General features: G+C 35.7%; 2 protein-coding genes across 4 annotated transcripts; both read right to left on the bottom strand.

Moving 5' to 3' along the window:
• Positions 1 to 370: 370 nt before the first annotated feature.
• Positions 371 to 9,840, bottom strand: LOC119067871. Of its 2 annotated transcripts, XM_037171132.1 has the most exons (21): positions 9,757 to 9,840; positions 9,592 to 9,683; positions 9,296 to 9,485; positions 9,083 to 9,214; positions 6,546 to 6,656; positions 6,305 to 6,463; positions 6,098 to 6,235; positions 5,928 to 6,028; positions 5,706 to 5,844; positions 5,550 to 5,645; positions 5,323 to 5,480; positions 4,388 to 4,532; positions 4,150 to 4,330; positions 3,871 to 4,073; positions 3,365 to 3,806; positions 1,848 to 2,182; positions 1,659 to 1,762; positions 1,312 to 1,575; positions 974 to 1,257; positions 780 to 907; positions 371 to 711 (listed from the first exon to the last, which is right to left on the bottom strand). In XM_037171132.1, the coding sequence occupies exons 1-21, from the start codon at positions 9,832 to 9,834 to the stop codon at positions 607 to 609; spliced, it is 3,585 nt and encodes a 1,194-aa protein (XP_037027027.1). In that variant the 5' UTR covers positions 9,835 to 9,840; the 3' UTR covers positions 371 to 606. The 2 variants fall into 2 exon arrangements, with proteins under 2 accessions (XP_037027027.1, XP_037027026.1); XM_037171131.1 differs by having other exon boundaries at positions 974 to 1,575.
• A 2,466-nt stretch (positions 9,841 to 12,306) lies between these two features.
• LOC119067872 (gustatory and odorant receptor 22-like) lies at positions 12,307 to 18,061 on the bottom strand. 2 transcript variants are annotated; one of them, XM_037171134.1, is made up of 9 exons: positions 17,648 to 18,057; positions 17,340 to 17,590; positions 16,874 to 17,003; positions 16,681 to 16,811; positions 16,487 to 16,614; positions 12,927 to 13,086; positions 12,791 to 12,862; positions 12,627 to 12,716; positions 12,307 to 12,559 (listed from the first exon to the last, which is right to left on the bottom strand). In XM_037171134.1, the coding sequence occupies exons 1-9, from the start codon at positions 17,934 to 17,936 to the stop codon at positions 12,428 to 12,430; spliced, it is 1,383 nt and encodes a 460-aa protein (XP_037027029.1). In that variant the 5' UTR covers positions 17,937 to 18,057; the 3' UTR covers positions 12,307 to 12,427. The 2 variants fall into 2 exon arrangements, with proteins under 2 accessions (XP_037027029.1, XP_037027028.1); XM_037171133.1 differs by having other exon boundaries at positions 16,487 to 16,811; positions 17,648 to 18,061.
• Between the last annotated feature and the right edge of the window lie 2,163 nt (positions 18,062 to 20,224).

A 20,224-nucleotide genomic window follows, 5' to 3' on the forward strand; every position in this document is an offset into this window, starting at 1 on the left:
CTTTCAGAATTTGAGTCGTTATTTTCAGGGTCTATTTTTAGTATTAACTGTGGTAGCCTTATACTTTGATCAATTGTCTGAACTTTAAAAAAAATTGTAGAAGCATTTGAAACATTTGCATTGAATTACTGGTTCAAATACTTCTGTGACAACTCCATTTATTATAAAATTCCAGAAATCGATCAAATTATAATGCTCTCACTTTTTTTCGTATTTTTCGTGTAACTTTTCAGATAGGTTCCACCAGTTGGGTGGGTCGGTTCCCTTGGCAGTGAAAAAATGGAAAATCGTAAGAATATTTAAAAATCATGGTAATCATAATCATAACACTGGTGTTCGACATTGTATAGGGGCCTATTGAAACACTGAATGAACAATTTAAAGATTTATTGATTATAAAAAGAACTTGAACAAGACGTGTAGAATTGAAATTGACCTGTCGCAAAATCATGTTGACTTGATTTTGTCTCTTTAGAATAGTGTGGTTGATAGATCTGAAAACAGAATGAGAATTATACACCAGGGAAGAGTTTACAATATTCTCGTTGCAAACTACCACATTGATTTCCCATTTATAATTTATAGAAATTTTCTTTGTTGCGGGTCTCACTGTGCTGTGAATATAGTTTCAATATTATCTCCGCGCATTGTCTGTTCGTCGTGGAAACGTGCATATTTTACAGCATTATTCGATGTACGAATTTCTGACGACTGTAATACGGAAAAATTAAGAAAATTATTGTCTTTTCAAATTCATAATTTTGTCCCATTTTCTTTACAATTATCTCCAGTTGTTGAGCCAAAGAATTTGGTTTCTTACGACGATTGTAAATGAATACCGCAGCCACTATGAAAATCCCCGCAACGATAAATATCACCGCCAATGTATATCCAGTTGTTGACGAGTCTGCAAATGCAAAAAAAAATTAGTGTGAAGCAGCTCTCCACAGACTTTCCCATAATATTCGCTCACATGATGTCTTCTCGCTCGCTGTTAGCGTATCCTTATGCGGTCCCGTTACAGTGCCATTAATAGTGGAGACTATGGTCGTGAAAATTGTCTCCGAGTTACTGTTTGTTGTTTCTGGTAAAATAGTGGTAGCATTTGCAAGTAATGTTGTAGGCTCGGTTAAGGTGGTTAGAGAAAGATTTGAAGATGTTGAACTCAATGCAGTAGTAAGTGTAGAAGTGTTGTTTAGTGTTACAATCTCCACAATGTCCGACGCGGTAGCGTTGAGGATGTTATTAGCAATAGTACTGTTTTCAACGTTTGATGTTAAATTTGGATTCGTTGGAAAGTTTTCAACGTACGTAACACTCATAACCGTAGTTGTTGTTGTTGTCGGTTCATTATGAGTAGTTTCCGCTAATGACGTCGTTACTAAATTAACAGTCGTATTGACTGTTGATGTTAGCAATTCGGTAGTTGTAGTAGTAATAGTAGCAGGGTTTGTGGAAACTTCAACAGGAGCTATTGTTCCAGGTGGACTTGGAACGGGCTCAATTGTAGTGGGTAACGTTGTAACCGCAACATTCGCAGTTGTCGAATTCATTTCACTCACTTTTTCTACAGCTCTACAATTTTAATCAATGAAATTCATTAGCTATGCAAGGTACAAGGTCAAACCGTAAGGAATGTGCGTATATTGATTACATACCTGAATGTGCTAATTTTTTTGCATCCACAATACACGTAACCGTTTTTAATCGATGAAGTGGTACAAACATTAGATGACCACACTCCGTTTTCCCATACTTGACACTAAACAGAAAACAATTTTAAACACTCACTTCGTCTACTATGCTGCCCACCGTCTGATTCGACAGACAAAATATATTATTTTTACCTCGAAATTTCCAGATTCTTTTGTAATTGGAATACTCAGTGAAACACTCTGTTCACCACGATTGCCGTCACTAACGTCGACTACGTTAATTTCCCCTGTACTTTTCTCGACAATGATGAGATCGTATATTTCATTGGCGTTTTTCTGTCCACTTAAATAGTCGCTAGGAAACATAATTTTACCAACACAAAACCTATTCCGTGGATTAACTTTTAAATTTCCATTGATTTGAATATACGACCGTCGTTGATATGAATCGTACGGTATGGTTAAGTTGGTGCGTATAATTTGGTTCACACTCGTTTCACGAATTTCCATATTAATTATTGATTTGTCTGAATAAGAAATGAAAATTGTCTATTCGATGGTCGGTAAATCGTATAGCTTATTCGCTTGTTGATTCCTCAAATTAGTTCTGAGAGTCAATAATGTTGCTAATATAAATTATTAGTCCGAGAGCCTGTGTGAATATCAGTCCTCCATATAAGGTTTGAAGAGCCTTTTGAAGTAATAGTTGCAAAAGTTGTTGCAAAAAACATTTTTATTCGTTACAAATGTTTCCTACTTTTGGTTACAACAAGAATGCAAAGAGCCAACCCATAAATTTATTTGATCCTTTGTCTAGTGAAACTCTTGGATATTGAGATTCCGTCACCAGATCATCGTAAAACTGCTGTAGGCGAAGGGAATGCATTATTTCCCAATACTATCCAACACTTGGGAGCAGCCTCATTTCTCAAAATTCAAACTTATAGACATTGTCGGAACAAATACCTGATTATGCCAATTTGAAGGCATATGTGCTATGTCAAGAAGAGAATACTTTTTAAATTGACACCAGCCTGCGTGCTTGAGTTACAGACGACAAACAGCGGTAGTCTGGTGTCAAGTTGAAAAGTAGGGTGCAAAATTTTATGACTCAGGAAATCAGTCAGTGCTCCTAGCTTGAACACTGAGTTGACATGTGTCATGTGACATGTGGAAGTTCATGCTGTGTCAGGTGTCAATCTTGAAAGTGTTGCCTGTACTTCGACGAAATCCGTTTTCGCTTCCGAATTTTAAAAAATAGATCAGGTTCAACCAGATGAAAAAGGTGGTCTATTTTACCACATTTAATTCAATTTTCCAAAATTTTCCTTATTTTTGAAAATTTGGAAACATGTAAGAAATTTCTGAAAATATTGGAAAATTTGAGGAAATATGGGAAATGGTTTCCCCAAAAATAAATAGTCTCTGCAAGATTCTGTAGACTTTCCAGTAGCGCGCGTATCCCAAATTTGGAATTTCTACATTGTGATAATAATATCAAAGTCCCAATTATACTAAGCCCACCCTTGTCAGGGCCTTACCGAGCGCTAAAAAAACCAAAATTGTTGAATAAATACTGTTCGTTTGAAGTATAGTAACAATTGCTGGTATGAACACAAGCTCTCACGGTCTATATTTACTGGCATTGCCTTTTAGAGCATACAATAACGAGTTCAGCTATCGAGTTCTTAGAGAAAATGATTACTCACTCAAAATCACAGAAGAAAATGATGTGCCATTGCAGAGGCGAGTGACAAATGTTTTCACCTTTTCCGTCAAACGTTTCATCGCATCAACCGATTCTGTTTCATTCTTTGACTGAATTAATTTCTCCAACATTTGCAATTCTAAATTCATTCTCTCCGTTTTACTGTCAATGTCCTTCAGAGCCCGTTTCTTTCTTGAAGCAATCGGTTCGGATCGAATTTGTTTCGCATATTCCCTATTTTCGGTCATTTCCAACAGCTCTAGAAGCCCACGATTGATGGCATCATCTTCACTAATTATTTGATGCGATGTTTTCGAATAATTCACAAATTTTACGATTTCCAATGGTGGTATGTAGCTTGTGGGATTTTCCAGCAGTCTGTTTATTTCGTTTCGAACAATTTTTGTGAAATTTTCTTTAAAGCTGGCAAATAAATTGTGATTCTGTAGGACAGAAAGGGCTTCTATATACGAAAATTTACATGATTGGTATCTCAGTTAAAAATACCTTTAAAGACATTCCAGCTACCAGAGCGACGAAAAATGATTGATCATATTCCATTCGGGACATTGAAGCTTTAATATTACTGATTATATCTCCCAAATCAATTTCATCGTCCGATGGCATGGTGGTTACGATTGTAGGACCATTTACGATTGAGCACGCCTCTCTTGAATCGCATGTCTCGTACATGGTCGTTACGTTTGTCTCTGGACCGAAAACCATGAATTTGATTGAAATTATTGGATTTGATAATTCCTGTCACATAGGAAACTTATAAATTACCCGAAAAAGGAAGTGGACTGGTTGTGACCATATTTTCGTAAAACTCTCCTATACTGATTTTAATGCCATCAAATTCAATTAGAAAATTATATTTTAGTGGATAATCGTCGCTTTCATCTAAAGCCACACCAGTTGAAAATTTAAAAACGGTTTTCATACCGACACCCGTTTGCGGAGTAACCTGTAATCTCAGTAGATGATTGTTCAATCTAAAAACAACATTTTTCATCCAACTTACTTCCAATGGTTTTCCAACCGGGGCCTGATTGGTTAATATGGTGATATCTGCGTAACTTGTGGCATTTTGTCTTGTCTGGCTTTTAGTCTGATTCATGGAGTCATAAATTGGTGCGGGGCACGTTGTGATTAGGCGAAATTTGTACCTTAGAAATAAAAGATTTAGTCGAATATTTATATATCGATATTATATTGGGACCCATATTAAATCAATATTATTTATTAATGGAATTTTTAGCATTGCGTGCACATTCTTGCAATACACACTATCAACGCACCAGAACAGAACTTTGGCTCGTCATAATTTCTAATATAAAATAAAGCGTTTCACATTGGGTTTCCACTCAGAAATAAAAAGGAATGATAAATAAAGAAGTTATTAAAAAATTAAGATATTGACTGTGTTCTGCCGCACTGTAATATAAAGGTTGATGTTTGTTTGTTTCTTTGGCTATCTACCGTTCAGAGACTACGTAACTTTAAAATTGTCATTGCCATTTAGTGACGAAAACAACCCCATTTCACAGCTTGTTACATAAATAATTTTGTCGCGTGAAAATTTCTTCTCGCTTCGCTCGTATCGGCAAAATCACAAACTTATTATAATTATTATACTTATTTTATAGAAGCAAAATAGCCATTTTATCAGAAAAAAGGTTCACATTCATGAAAATCAATTGACTGCAAAAAAAACTCCCTGAAATTGTCACTTTCGGAAATTCGGAAATTTCGATCTTGTTAGAATTTCCTATTTTCTTTCCTCAGTAAAGAAATGATTTTTTTATAGACTGAACTGTTATAACCAAACCAGATTGGTGAATTTTATTCCTAACTATTTCGAAAAAAAAAATTCTAAAATTCTTACAAAATTCTAAAAATTCTAAAAAAAAATAATTACCAAAAATAGTAGCTTATAACTTATAATTTTTGACTCACTTTGAATTCGGTTTCAATCCGTTCCAATCAGGAAATGCCCCCTTCCTCGGAACAACTAACGAAATATCACGAGTAACCGTTGAATTGACAAAATCTGCAAGTTCGGATAAGAAATTTCCCTCAATATCGGTGATGGAAATGTTTCCCAAACCACCTGGCTGGACGTGTCGAGAGATATTATTTAAAATTCGTAAATAAAGAAGATAGATATGTTGACAATATCTTACAATCAATGTACTATCAAAGTATTCGTATCCAGTCTCATTAACAACGCTCCAGTAGGCGTGACAGTATGGGATTAAACCATCGATTGTAGTTTCCATCTACAAAAAGGGTAGAGTGAATTGTCCAACACCTAAGCGCTATCAAATAAAAAACGCTACCTCAAACGAATCTTCGGCTGGAATAGCTTGAAGAGGTGGATTTTTAAACAGCGGCACTACAATAATTTCAGGATCGACCAATATATTTGATACCGCAGTTACGCTAGTATCTAGCAGTACGTTGGCATCTACCGCATATCTGTAACATTATTTTAAGGTCAACCGTATATCCCGTTATCTGTTGGTTGTTATTGGACACATAACCAAGAACTTAATACTCACGTTCCCTTCTCGTATATCTCTACGCTCAATTGATATTCGGAAATTTCTTCAACATTATCACAGTCGTGATCGTCTGATACTTCTTTGCACATCCAACTGATCTGTAAACAAAACAAAGAATCCGATTTGATACAAAACCTTCAACAAAACCAATGCATGCGTGTACACACATTCGGCTTCAATCCTGAATTGTCGAGATCTGAGTAGAGTAGACGCAATTCCAGGGGTCGACTTATACCAATTAAAACGTTTTCCGGAATTAATTTCGCTGTAAATCCCCTTTTTTTGATGCTCACATTAATGGAATCCTGAAAATTGCAGGTCAGAATCAATGTAGCACTTCTGTGCACATTATGATGATGATTTGATTATCTTACGGAAAGCAAAACACGCGAATCGTTTGATTGGACTAGTTTCGCAGAAATTGTGTACGTGTGACCGGCTTCAAATACCCCAACAGGAACCCTTAGAGTGCTTCCCGGAATGTTCACAATATTTTTATGACGCTCTGGTAAATTAGACACTTCCCACTCGAACTGAAAATTTAAAAAAATATATTTCATCAGTGAATTATGTCCCCTGTGTATCTGAATAAATATCTTCTGAAACCTAACTCACATAGTAGTTATAACGTGGCGTACAGAACTTTACGTTTGCTTCAATTTTGTATTCCAGATTTGCGTATGCTGTTTCACTTCCCAACATCAAAAATGTTATGTCATCTGGTATCTATAAATGTGGACACGATTTTTCGATAAAACTGTTATTTCTTGTTTCCAATTACGGAATTGGTCAAGCTTCAATTCCAGCAGGTCAGTAATAAACTAATAAATGAACTTTTATGTATAGAGGCGTAAATGAGAGTAAATGAGAGTATTTTACATGAAACGTAGAGTTTTCGTGTGAATTTTGTTGATCCGAGGAGTAGCCGAGGTCAATAAACACACGAAAACGAGACTTTTCATTTTTATCCCGAGTGAGGGCGTCGAAAGTAGTGTTTGAAACATGAAAAGTACGATTTTCTACGCATGTATTTAAGACCCAGAAATAAACATAGCTAACGCCGACCCGTACGAAACACCTATTCGTATCAAAAGCCTTTAATGTGAAACTCTTCATTTCTCTTACTTTATTTTCTTCTCTGCTGAAAAACTATTCTTCCTTTTAAATCACTTACATTATCCACTCTTTGCCTTGTTATCATATACAATTAAATTGCCGGAGGCAATATAGACAGCCCCGTACGAAGTCAAATTTCATAAATTCCTATTTAAACAGCTATATACCGCTATATTTACCTATATTTCACTGTAAATAAACATTTCACAGAGGAATATGCTATTATATAGCTCTATATGCCTGTATATAGCTCAATATAGCTGTATATAGGTATATATAGATGTCCATATATGGAATCCCTGAAACCCCTCACACTTAACACATTATTTCCATGTTAACAGAAACTCTCTAAGCATCATTTTTCCCACTTTATATCACTTTTAATAAAATCCAATATGGCCGCCGGCAGCCATTTTGTTAGGAGACCGGAAATAGTACCGACGCTTTACATTCGTTAATACCTTTCAAACAAAAAAAAATCATGAAATTCGGTCAAAATTTACTCGAGATATTGACAAAATACACCACGTTCACTGTACGGCCGAGTAGCCAGATAAGAGCTCACTCCAAGAGACCTAGCTCACGCTCCGGAGAACATAATTTCAGAAACTTTTTTTCCCTGATTGGTACGGTCAATACCTATCTAATAAAGCTAAAACGAACGAAATATGTTCAAATTTGGCCGACCTACAAGCAAAAACTGCTTGCCGCCCTGTGCCTGTTCCACACCAAGGGGTCTAACTCACGAGTCGGTCATCCGATTTCCATAAACTTTTTTTTTGTCGATCGGTATTGTAAATACCTTTTATTTGACGTATCACTTACAAGTTTAACGTTTAAATGTCCGGAGATATCTTCCGTAAAACCGTAAAGCACTTATTGGGCCACAGCTCGGGAGGGGTCGATCCAAAATCACTCATCTTCGAACTTAGCCTGTCTTTTGACATTACCAAACGGGAAAAAAAAAGAATTTTCAAAATCGGATGCGTTTTACTCAAGTTATCGTGCAGACAGACAGACGGACAGACGGACAGACAGACGGACATTTTTTTTCGCGGATTTGGCATCTCTAGACAACCACAATAGGTTTCCCCTTACTCAGGGAGTCCAATTCGACGTGTTACAAACGTATGCGTAAACCTATAAGACCCCAGTACTTCGTACGGGTCTAAAAAGTTGTTGGATGAACAACGGAATTCCTGAGGTTAGGTTTCAAGATAGATTATACTGGAAACATACACCATACCTTATTTTGAACCGGGGCATTTTATGGAGATTACTCCAATGTAATAATAAAATATTTACCAGAACATAAAGTTATGAAGCTAAAATTAGGTATCGATTTATAATATTATCAGTGTTTGCAGAACGTTTCGAAAAATGTTCAGTGAAACTGAACAGAATGAAGTTATTAATGAGAGATTACGACTGCTCTCGAAGTTCTTTTTCTAACTATTGTGAAATTCAGAAAGTTAAGGGATTTGATTTACCCAACCTAATGTGAGCACTCTAACTTAATTAAGCTCGTCATAATGAGTCACTCATCAAGTTTACCAAACCAATTTAGTCAATTTGACTCATTTAACCTCTTTATTCCGTTTAATATACTGAGTCTTTTGTATCCATAAACCTTAAAAGCGCGTATTCCTCGCCCAAGATACCATTTCAGTGCTATGTAGTCTGATTTAGTCCATAAACATGAGAAACATGAGTGATTACTGAGGTGATTACATGCCAGATTAAAAAAATCAAAAGTCAGTACTAAACGGGATAAAGTTAAAAGCTTCTTCAGATGTACTGACGTACTAGTAGCGTCCAGTTTAGCATTGTTCAAACCAGAAAACTATTCATTTAAATTGGTTTTCGTCCTTATTGGTGCTGAGATTTAAGGTCTCACTCACTTCTCCTAATCCTACTGATATTATCAGATAAAATGGTAAATTTAAATTTGGGGCATCCAAAGTGAAGACAGGTGGCAAATGGCAAATACAGCAAAAGTCAAAGTATAAGTTAAATTAAAAATCAATTCTTCTTACGACTGATCCGTCCGGATTTGTTCTTTTAATTTTTCCGTCACTGTATGTAACCGTAAAATTGTCCGGCTCACTCTCATAGCCATTTTCATCGATGCCTGTTATTGTGAAAACGTAATATACTCCTTGTACCAACTGCGAGTGTATAGGCATGTAAATTGTAATATTCATTCTTTTGCTTTAATTTTACGTATGTAAATAACCACAGCCACATACTTCAGTATTGTTGACATTTATTTGATTCTTATCCGAAATCAGATCTTTGTCTTTTATGTTAATTTTCTTTTCCATTGTTCGCACGGCTCGCCACAATGATAAGGCCTTTTGTTGACCTTGGTAGCCACCCAAAACTTCGAAATACATTCGAACACGATATGTAAGCTTTTGTCCACCTTCCGTTTGCATACTGCGTATCCATGATTTACACAAATAACACAGCAACAACAACGAACGATTAGTTTTATCGATGAATTAAAAATGGAATTATTGATTCGACACACGGGGTAATTTACCTTATTGTTATTTGTGGTGGTGTGTCTGCGGCATCATCTTTGGTATTTTTACATATTACTTGTGGAGCCAATATTCGAAAGATTGGTCTTTTCTGATAACGTTAAAAGTTTTGGATTTAAATGTTTGCATTCCTAAGCGTCTAATTGAACATGTAGAAGCAGTACCTCTTGGCAGTATATTGCATTTAATTTACTAATGAAAATAATGGTCGTGAATAGAAGACTGTAGTTCATCGTTTCCATGCAAATGAATTAACACTATACAATGAAGTAATTTGAACAAGACTAAACATCGGCTTGAATTATACTGACATATTAATCGTGGCGCATTACGATTTTCACCGTACCGGCTATAATATGCTATTACAAATCATATATTCTGTTAGTACACATGGAAATGTCTGAAATAAGCTGTTGGAATGAGAGTATTTTTATTGACAAACACACGCAAGTTCAAGTTAATTGCACAACCTATAGCCTTTCGTAAATAACGCCCATGCTAGGTATGGTAATATTTAGCGTGGAAAACATTGACCGGGAAGAATTGATTAAACTTGGTTCACGGACATCAGACGTATAATTTATTTTATTTTTGGTTTCCAGTCAGACCGGGATCCAATTTAGCCCTAGCGTAACTAGCCCCTCTGTATTTCGTTTAGAAGATTTAAGACCTTCTTCATGAGTGAACATAAAAAAAAACCGAAAACCAATACTAATCCGTTGATACGTCCAAAGAGCGTGTCCACGGCAGAGTAAAGTTAACCAGGCAGGAGTGGACGTTTGACAATGGACCTGAATAATCTAGTAGTCCTATATTTTTTGAGAATAAAATTTTTCAATTTATGTCAGTGTTCATTTGAGTTCATTTTCATACAGTGTATTAGGTCCCTTATTTGACGTTTCGAAAATGAACCGCTACTGCCTGGTTTATTTTACTCTGCCGTGCCGTGTCGAATCGATTCAAATTTTATTTGAGTTAAACCGAATTTCTACTTGTCACGACTCATTGAATTCATTGGTTTTTAAGATAATCTTTCATCATCGATTTTTTAACAGAATTTGAGTTACCATATGTAGCTGTTTAGTGGGCGAGTCTCAAAAGATCTACAACTTTTGCTTTCAATCTCTATGAAAGCTGGGACAATGAACGAAAATGCTTATCGTCATCTGATAATGTAATTGTTATATATATATTTTCCATTAAAAAATATATCTGGCACGTTAGTATCTCCTACTTACCTTAAACAAGGAATAAAATTAGTTGAATGTTTAACAAAATCATAAAACAACATTTTCAAAATCGAAATTAAATTTGAATCTGGCAGGAAAATGAAGACACTTTAAAAATGTTCTCAGGTTCTCGTCCCTCTTCATGTAAAGTTGTGTAGGAATCTGTCTGTTGGCAATTGAGCAAGTACTCTCGCTCCGCTCGCTCCGTCGATCTACACCAATCGAAACTCCTAAAATCAACCATAATACACATCAGAATTAAATAATTTACTTCACATATGAGAAGCAGAGGAACTAGAAAGTTTCTACGTTGGACTGTCATATATATGACCGTGTAACTGAGAATAAAATTTCCAAACGTATAAATCTAGCTCTTCACTTATTAAGCAGAAAAATAATCCAGAAATATTCCCAAATCAACCCAAAAAATTAAATTTGCGTCGATGTTCTCGGCGTATCCAAAAGTCTTTGTCTTTATAAATATTACACACCTGTGTTCAAATGTTTATTTTAACGAGTTGGTGATTGTGATGATCCTAAACCGAAGGTGTGTCGATGCAAAGATAAACCCAAACTCACTCTCCGAGCTTATGGATAATGTTAGTCTTACCACACAGAGACGTATAAAAAATCTTACTAACTTTTACTTCGACAAACATATTGTGCTTGAAGATTAATTGACTACTTTCCTTGAAACTAGTGCCTACATCGCTGGATATGTGCACAATATGTGAATATCAGAGCCTATGATGGGTCAATTCATCTACCGAATTTTCTGAAACGTACCAAAAATTACCGCAATTTACTGCCTAAGTAAATTCGGTAATTTTAGCCAAGTTTACGAAAATTCACCAACAAAAACTTGACAACACATCTTGTGGTTAAAACATTTAACCTGTTACAGATGGCAAGCATATGACCAGTATTATTATCATGTCTATTACTTCAATCGATCAAAGTATTTTTAATCGATTCATTTCAAATCTTGTCCTTCAATTTTTTTAACATACACATTTTACTATATTAAAGACCATATTACCCAGAGCTAGTTATTATTTTTGTCGTTGTTATCGATAACAGATGAATAGCCGTATATGACAGGTTAAGTATGGAGTTGAAATGGAAATGAACATTCAATGTACCAAATTCTTTTGTTGAGGTCAAATCTCAGCACAATTTTAAATGTGAACTCATTTCGCATGTAGGCTTTTGTAAAGTAATAAAAAAAAATTATGGTTTTCAGTCAATCCATATGCCTCCTAATATCAAATTAAATAAAAAAAAATTCTCAACACAGTGAACAATGAGAAGCTTTTTATTCCAGAGCATAAAAGTTTAGACATAATTGTGTAAAAAAGGTGGCTTTATAGCTCGTAAAATAAATTCTACCAACGCACTTCAAGCAAAAGTGCTTCGAGTGATAGCTGCCAAATAAAGTACTATTTTATATGAAACATTTATTACAGTGCAAAAGTTTTTTTGATGCACTGTCTAATTTCAGTACTCTATTTAGAGTACCACTCATGCTTGAAGTGCGTTGATTCTACTTATCAACACTCAACACGCTTGTTGCAATTGTTTCGTTATAAATAAACACACCGTAGCTTTAAGCTGTAATTGGTAATGGCGTAACTGTAGTCGTCGGTACTACATTTGCATGTGAAAGTTCTCTCTGGCTAACCAACGATATTTTAAATTGCAGCAATACAATCAGATAAATAGCAATGGTTGTTACGGACTGTAAAAGAGGGACAAATTGATTTTGTAAGATTGAACGATCTATTTGAAATACAGTGCTAACTTACCGACGACAGCAATTCTCGATTCACATCTGCATACCCTTTTAAACTTACAACTGCTGGATTCATTTCAATTGCTTGAATGAATAAGTCGATCTATATGAATCAAGACAGGAAATAGTTTTAATGAATAAAGCCCGCGCAAATTTTCGATTTTGTTAAATTCTTACTTCTTTCTGTGTTTGCTGGTCAATACTTAACAAATTTATTGTTAAAAGGGTATCTTGTACACCTTGAGCCACCTGAAATCATGTGCATCAAAAAACTATTTATTTTCGACATCAATGGAAAATCAAGCTCAATTACCTCTAAAGTGGCTTTGTGGGAGCAGTCACAAAATATGAAGAGCAATAGGGCACAATATCCAGCATCAACTAAGAGACCGATTTCCTTAAAAGATAATTTGAATCCATGGTCAACGATCTCCGACAGTGCTCCATATGTGGCAATAGTAATGTTGACAAACCTTCATCGATATATTAAATTATTTTGAAATGCTATGTGAAAGGTATCATTACTTGTCTATATTAGAAACGACTAATCATTTGCTATCGACAGGAACGACAAAAATAAGCAATGAACATACGGTTAATGTGGTCTCATAGTAAAATAATGGATTAAGAGACATCAATGCTTTGCTGAAAATGAAGCTTTGCTGAAGAGCCGTATGTGGCAGACTAACCGATATCGACACATAACTTGATTTTTTTTTTAAATTTCGGTTCCCGTTTGGAAACCGAAAATTACAATTTTCGTAGTTCGTGTGATGAAAAAGAAAATAAATTCGGTTGCAGCAGCAGTTTGGCCAGCTCTAAAAAAACTGAGCAGTTTATGAATATTTTGTCAAACTGCTCACGTTTCTCGGAGCCGATCAAACGAGTACAACCAAAACTAATTTTTATTTAAAGCTACCACATTCGTGGTCGTTATTGCGGTCGTACATTTTTGAAAATGAATTCCGGTGGAAAGATATCATCAAAAATTAAATACACGACACGCAAATGTAGGCTACAATTTTAGCTAGGTACCGATGCCTACATTTGGGCACGAAAACGTTGCATTTTTGACGATAATTTTGCTCTTGCATCCTTTTTGGAAAAAGTAACAACATTGTTTTGGTGTTGAAATGTGTTAGGTGTCAATAAAAAATAGAAAGGCTTGTGATGATGTAACCTAAGTTAGAGAAAACTCAATATTTCACGAAAATTAACACAAGTTTTGAGTTTTCTCGGACCTAGGTTACATCATCACAAGTAGGGAATGCATTTACTGTCGATTTTGAAAAACCGGGAAACGGGAAAAGCGGTAAATGAGAAAAAATTGAAATGAAATGAATAGTACATTATGTACTCGTTTAGACATTCGCTTTTTGATGAGTTGGGATTTTGTAACTCGCACCAATGGCAAATGCTTTTATGCTACAAGTTGAGATATCAATGTCTAAACAACTAAGTGACTTATTGTGCTCGCGAAGCCCTGCAGAAACGAGTTTACCGTTTCTTTATTTGCGACTTTTCAGGATGAAAAAGAATTCCATATCTACACAGTTCAACAGAAATATTGGAAATCGATAGCGTGAGCTAGTTTCAAAATTTCTGTTCTTTCTTGAATTTTTTAAGTTCAGTTTCAATTTCAGTTGCCAGTGTGTTTTCAGCTTATCGCTGTCACTTGAAATTGGGTCAATCCTGCTTCTTGTCTGACATCAAAAATTACCTATTCAAGTTATCGCGTTATGGCTGACCTTGAGTTGTTTATCATAATAAATAAAATTTACCATGGAAATGTTCACAAAGAATTCAGATGTAATCCTTTAATGCAACGAGAAGAATAATTCCATTCAAGGTATTATGCAAAGGAAAAATGAAAAAATCATATTCAATTTTTGAAGGTCGGTTAAGAGGTTCCGAGCCTACGCTGAAATTGTAGCCTACATTTCTGCGTTTCGAAATTTTTGATCGCTGATATCTTTTTACGAGAGCCTTTTTTGAAAAATGTACGACCACATTTTCGAGTAAAAATATGTCAGCTTTGAATAAAAAATAAAATTGTCTGTGAAAGTTCCATGTGCTTTGAGAAAACTGTACCGATGCCCCAAATTTGCATCAAAGGTACACTTTTCTCAAAGCACATGGAACTTTCACAGACAATTTTATTTTTTATTCAAAGCTGACATATTTTTACTCGAAAACGTGGTCGTACATTTTTCAAAAAGGGCTCTCGTAAAAAGATATCAGCGATCAAAAATTTCGAAACGCAGAAATGTAGGCTACAATTTCAGCGTAGGCTCGGAACCTCTTAACTGGTAAATGACGGAAAAATTTCCCGGTAAATGTAGACCAGTTAACCGGTTTTTCCCGGTTTTTATTTTCTTGGTTACATTCCCTAATCACAAGCCTTTCTATTTTTTATTCAAAGCATTTCCCCGCATTTCAACACCAAACGATGTTTTAACTATTTTCAAAAAGGGTGCGAGCGCAGAATTATCGTCAAAAATGAAACATTTCTGTGCCCAAATGTAGGCTACAAATTTGCCAGGTGAAGATTGCTCTTAAGACCGATGTACCCTTTGCAAAGTGCAGCATGGTTTTTTCGTTTTTTTTATGATTTCTCTGATACCAAAATCTTTTTTTGAAAATGTAAAACCATTACAGCATGGAAAAATGTGTCACTTTTGAAGAAAAAAATGGTTTGTGAGTCATAACTTAACCCACTTGGAGAAATCTGTGCAGATTACATAAATTCGCACAATCTGCAAAGGTTTCTCCAAGTGGGATAAGGTATCACCCACAAACCAATTTTTCCTTTAAAAGTGACACATTTCACGGTGGGGTTGAACAAAACTTAAATAGAATCGCGACACCACCTCTGATTTTTTTTAATATTCTTATTGACGGACTCGAGTACTATAAGGAACCACATTCAGTTCGCAAAATTTTCAAGCCGTTTCGGAGAACCAGCACTCATGGCCGTGCGGGACCGACGAGTCAATTTGAATACAGATTGTTATCGCAACGGATAGAGGGACTAGTTTTAAGCCAATTCGTATAGAAATGGCTCCCCTCGACAACTTGACCACGTAGCTACAGCCAGCTAAAGTCGAAAATTCAACATCTTTGAATGGTTATACGCCCAAGACGAAGAAAGTTTGAAACACTTTGAATGGCGATATTGGTAGAGAATTCCATGCGCTATTAAACGCCGAGAATGGATTTTACAAAATTTGTCTGAATTGCACAATATTTGAAAAATTTTATTTTCACCATCCTCGGCGAACCTTGAACTTCTCTGGAATGTACGAGTAGACCCTACGTGCAACAAAACAATAATGCCTGATCAGCCTCCAGTCTAAGCTTTACAACGATACCAGCCTCACAATAAGTATCTGTTACGACATTTTGTCTCTTAAGAGGCATCAATACTTAGCTAAAACTGTAGCCGTGTATCTCGTATTTAATTTTCGATAATATCTTTTTATTAGAAGCCTTTTTGAAAAATGTACGACAGCAATAACGACCAGGAATGTGTTAGCGTTAAATAAAATTAGTTTTAGTCGTTGTGGTCGTCTTAAAAAAGTCAGCAGCTTAACGAAATTTTAATAAACTGCTCAATTTTCTCTAAAATTCAGTATTTAAAAAACGCCCAAATTTATGCACCTTAAACAAATGAAGTAAAAGATTTATATACAAATACTAGGCTATGCTGTGAACAGCAGAAGTAACAGATTTAATATAGTTCGACATGATGGTCTTTTCTAAAGGATTGATGACGAAAATTTCTACCAGAGATTTGAAAACAATTGTTTCAATTTATTGAAACCAACAACTCGATACAGAGTCGAGCAATCAGTTTGCTTATCGAATACTTACATAAACAAGCAGTATGTTGAATATGTTCTAGCGTATGCATTACCCAATGTTTGCAACAATTCGCTTAAATTCAACCACAAATATCGATATTGACTCACCAAAGCTGCGTCGCACTTGATTTTAATATCCTGTTTTGAGTAAAAAAGCCAGATTGTGACAAAGTTTAAAAGACTCCATTCAATTCGAAACCATACCTCTTTGAAGCTTTTTGCTAAGCTGCGCGATGCTTCTTTTATTGCACGACAATTGATATACCACAGTGCACAGTTCATATTTATCATAGTCACGATGTGATAGTAAGCTGACGTGTGCCACAATGCAAATCCTACAATGTTGTGTTAAGTAACATTTTGTGGACATGTTGGGGTCGCGATTGTTCTAATTTACCTTCGAGCAGGAGGTTAAGTGATAACAGAAATAAAACGGCACATAAAAGACAACCAGTCGATATGATTACAATTAAGATCTTGAGCATTGGAAATTGTAAGCTTCTGCCGGTCACACGGTAGTATCGTACCTGGAAATTTATATGATATTTAGAATGGGGCAAAAAGATGTGTTGCACCTTTTAGAAACAGCTGTTATCGGTATCGATGACACAAATAAGCGATGACATCCGGTTATGGTGGTATCATATAGTGAAATAAATGTTAAACCGAATGAAGTAAAAGATTTTGTTACAAACACTGTACTCAACAGAAGTAATAGATTTAATGATTTTGTTACAACGTCGTTTCTAAAAGGTTAAAATTTTAAGGGAAGAAGTGTCTTCATCAAAAATCGGTGTAACTCAACACGTCTATATAGAGTCAGATCACCAGAAAATGTCCTCGAAAACAAATATTTTTTTTACCTGAAATGCACCCCACATCGTCTTATAAACTGCTACATGATTCGCTACACCCCATCCAACGAACGGTATCCAGAAATGTGGAATCAAGAATATTATAAACACAACCGCATAAATGTACTCGTCAAACTTCCGGGTTGTTAGCAAAATTTGCACTCTCTCATAGCCAACGACTAACACAATGCACGTAGTGAAAATGTAAAATACGATCGCATAGTATGTGGCTGAACTGTTCCAACTGAAGGTAATCCGTCCTATTTCACCATTCAAAATAATTGAATTTTGCAAATTATTTCTAAATTTTCGTTTACCTGGCGCTGACCGAGTAATCGGCATCACAGCCAATGTTTGAAACAATGTTATGAGCAGTTTATGGTCACGATAAAATTGGTCGTGAATTTCGGCAGTCATTCCATTGGCCGAATTCAATTGCGATCGTATGGCACGTTCCTTCTCCCGTTGAATCAACGTGGGATCCATTGCATTATGAACACTTTTCTCATCACTGTTCATAATATGCCATATTTGATCCATATCATCTCGCAGCAATGATATGTTGAAGGCATTGTCCAGTTCTGGCTCTTCAATGCGTACCTTCATTTGGCTTGATTTTTTTTTTGTTTATCCGTAGTATCCGTTTCAAATAGTAATTTACAAATGAGCTACAATAGCCCGGCAATACCAAATTTATATACAGTCGCGTTTGAGTGAGATGGTTTTGAAATGACGCTTCGAAAATTGATGAACTGATGAATAATTCAAAATGTTTGCACATCGTTAAGGTTTTCTTTTTCCCTTTTCCCAATTGGTATGTATACACATCATCCATTGGTTCATTGATTGCAACGTGTGTACCGTAAAATATTCATTCGATTGAACTTGGAACTTGACTCTTAAAATTGTGACCTTTTGTGAAATCGCAGAGTACATACACATTTTGTGACCCTGTATAGGTTCTACATTTAGATCGGCCTTCACGAAAAATAGTAACAAAAAAACGAATTCAGCAAATTGATTTAGACAAAGATAACTGAACTAAACCACTTTAGAAATATTGATAGAAAATTGATAATCGCTGAATGATGTTCAACAGTATGTTAAAGATGATCAACGGAACTATAACTTATGTTGTAATATGATACGCTAATTGGGTATATATCAATTGAACGAACTTGAACTTTTTATAATTATCAACTCACCATTGCTCATCATTCGCTCGCATTGGCCATGAAGGGTTTCGATCAAATTATTTCCAATTGATTGATTACAAATCTACTACTTCAATTCTTTGAACATGCATTTTGTTATAGAAGATCGAATTAGTCAAAGGTTGTTGTTTATTTTTGTCGTCTTTATCGGTTAAGCCAACAACGCACTTCAAGTGTGAGTGGTATCATAGCACTGAACACTAGAACAGATTTTTTTTAACGGTCATTTGGCACATCATCTTTGAAAAATGCTACTGCGTTCCAATTAATTTATTTATTTTTACATGAGAAATTTGGAGTACTGCCGCGAGAAGGCCCCTCTTGAAAATTCTGTTCTAGTGCTTTGTTCAGTGCTATGGAGGTACTCTAAATAGAAGTGAGTGGTACTCTCTGAAACTGGACGGTGAAACAAATTTTAGCACTGTAAATAAATTTGGCATTTTTCTCATACAAAGTAGTACTCTATTTGGCAGCTGTCACTCGAAGCACTTTTGCTTGAAGTGCGTTGGTTAAGCAAGAATTTGGTTTCAATATTAAATTCGAAGATCGATTTAATATTGTGGATTGATCCTGATGTGCTGCTCACATATATTGCGCAAAACATCCCCATTTACTAACTACTTAGAAAAATAGCTATTTCCAGGCCAATTGTTAAATCTGTAAAATTTCAAAGAAATTCGTTTCGTGGATTCAATTAGGGGACATATAGGAACTGCCAACTCGAGCGAGTTATAGCCCTCTCACCATAAACTAGTGCGGGGTACGATATAAAACGGCAAGTTTTTCCTTAATATAAAACTATTTATTGATCGGTAAAATACTGTTCGACTGAATCGTTCGACCGTCTAGATAGGAATGAATTTGATATAATGCAATTGATGTGGTTTGTGCGGGTGGTGAACATACTACTGACATGAACCGCCGCACTACTCCCCTCTTAGAACATTTTTTACAGGCGAAAAATCGCGACGAAAGTTATCGAGTCAAATCGCATAAAAAATGATTGAAAAAGTTAACAAAATAAAAAATGAGAGCTGATGATCGCAGAAGTTCAGATTCGAGTGGTCGCTTCGTTTGTTGGTTCATAGCAGATCGTAGTTCCTAGACGGTATGTGGTTGTGTCGTTTCGATTCTTGATCCATACAGATGGATTTGTTTCGGTCGCATATCCGTTGACTGAATTCCGGAAGATAATATGTCCCAAGGAATGCAGCGGTAGATCGAAAGATTTCACAAGTCTCGCGTGAAATTTTGTTGCTATTTGTTTTCGTTGGTTTCGGTTCGCTGAACTTTTACTCGCGTTCTGATTAGGTGGAGTCGTTCGCTTGCGCCCTATGCATAATATCCATACCAGATGGATTGATTAGGCCGTAGGTGATGGTTTGAAATCGTTGAGGCACCTTAACGTTAGGCCTGTGTCGTTGTAAATTCGTTGATTTTCGATTAATTGCTGTGTCGTTCGGTTGTTTGTTAATTTTCGGTTTTGCTTGAATCGCTGAATCGTCCCGAAAATTCGTTCGCATCGTATTGCTTTTATCCAATATTAGATGGATTTTTCTAGTTGATGCCTGAGTGTGCGTTCGTTCGGTATTTCGATTGGTCTTCCAAAAATTCGTAGGAAATCCAATGCTGATAAGGTTGATCAATGACTGGATCCCAGAATATTGTTGATTTTTAAGG

This window comes from Bradysia coprophila (genome assembly GCF_014529535.1).
Source record: "Bradysia coprophila strain Holo2 chromosome X unlocalized genomic scaffold, BU_Bcop_v1 contig_130, whole genome shotgun sequence".
In the NCBI taxonomy this organism is placed as follows: Eukaryota; Metazoa; Arthropoda; class Insecta; order Diptera; family Sciaridae; genus Bradysia; species Bradysia coprophila.

What these genes read in the sequence shown, in the direction of transcription:
- LOC119067872 (XM_037171133.1), bottom strand. Translation starts at nt 17,936, where the DNA reads ATGAAGGTACGCATTGAAGAGCCAGAACTGGACAATGCCTTCAACATA. An exon ending in GATTACTCGGTCAGCGCCAG is followed by an intron (nt 17,591 to 17,647) that starts GTAAACGAAAAT and finishes ATGGTGAAATAG; the next exon opens with GACGGATTACCTTCAGTTGG. An exon ending in CCCACAAAGCCACTTTAGAG is followed by an intron (nt 12,863 to 12,926) that starts GTAATTGAGCTT and finishes ACATGATTTCAG; the next exon opens with GTGGCTCAAGGTGTACAAGA.
- LOC119067871 (XM_037171131.1), bottom strand. Translation starts at nt 9,834, where the DNA reads ATGGAAACGATGAACTACAGTCTTCTATTCACGACCATTATTTTCATT. An exon ending in CGGTTGGAAAACCATTGGAA is followed by an intron (nt 4,331 to 4,387) that starts GTAAGTTGGATG and finishes CTGAGATTACAG; the next exon opens with GTTACTCCGCAAACGGGTGT. An exon ending in AGCGAGCGAGAAGACATCAT is followed by an intron (nt 908 to 973) that starts GTGAGCGAATAT and finishes TTGCATTTGCAG; the next exon opens with ACTCGTCAACAACTGGATAT.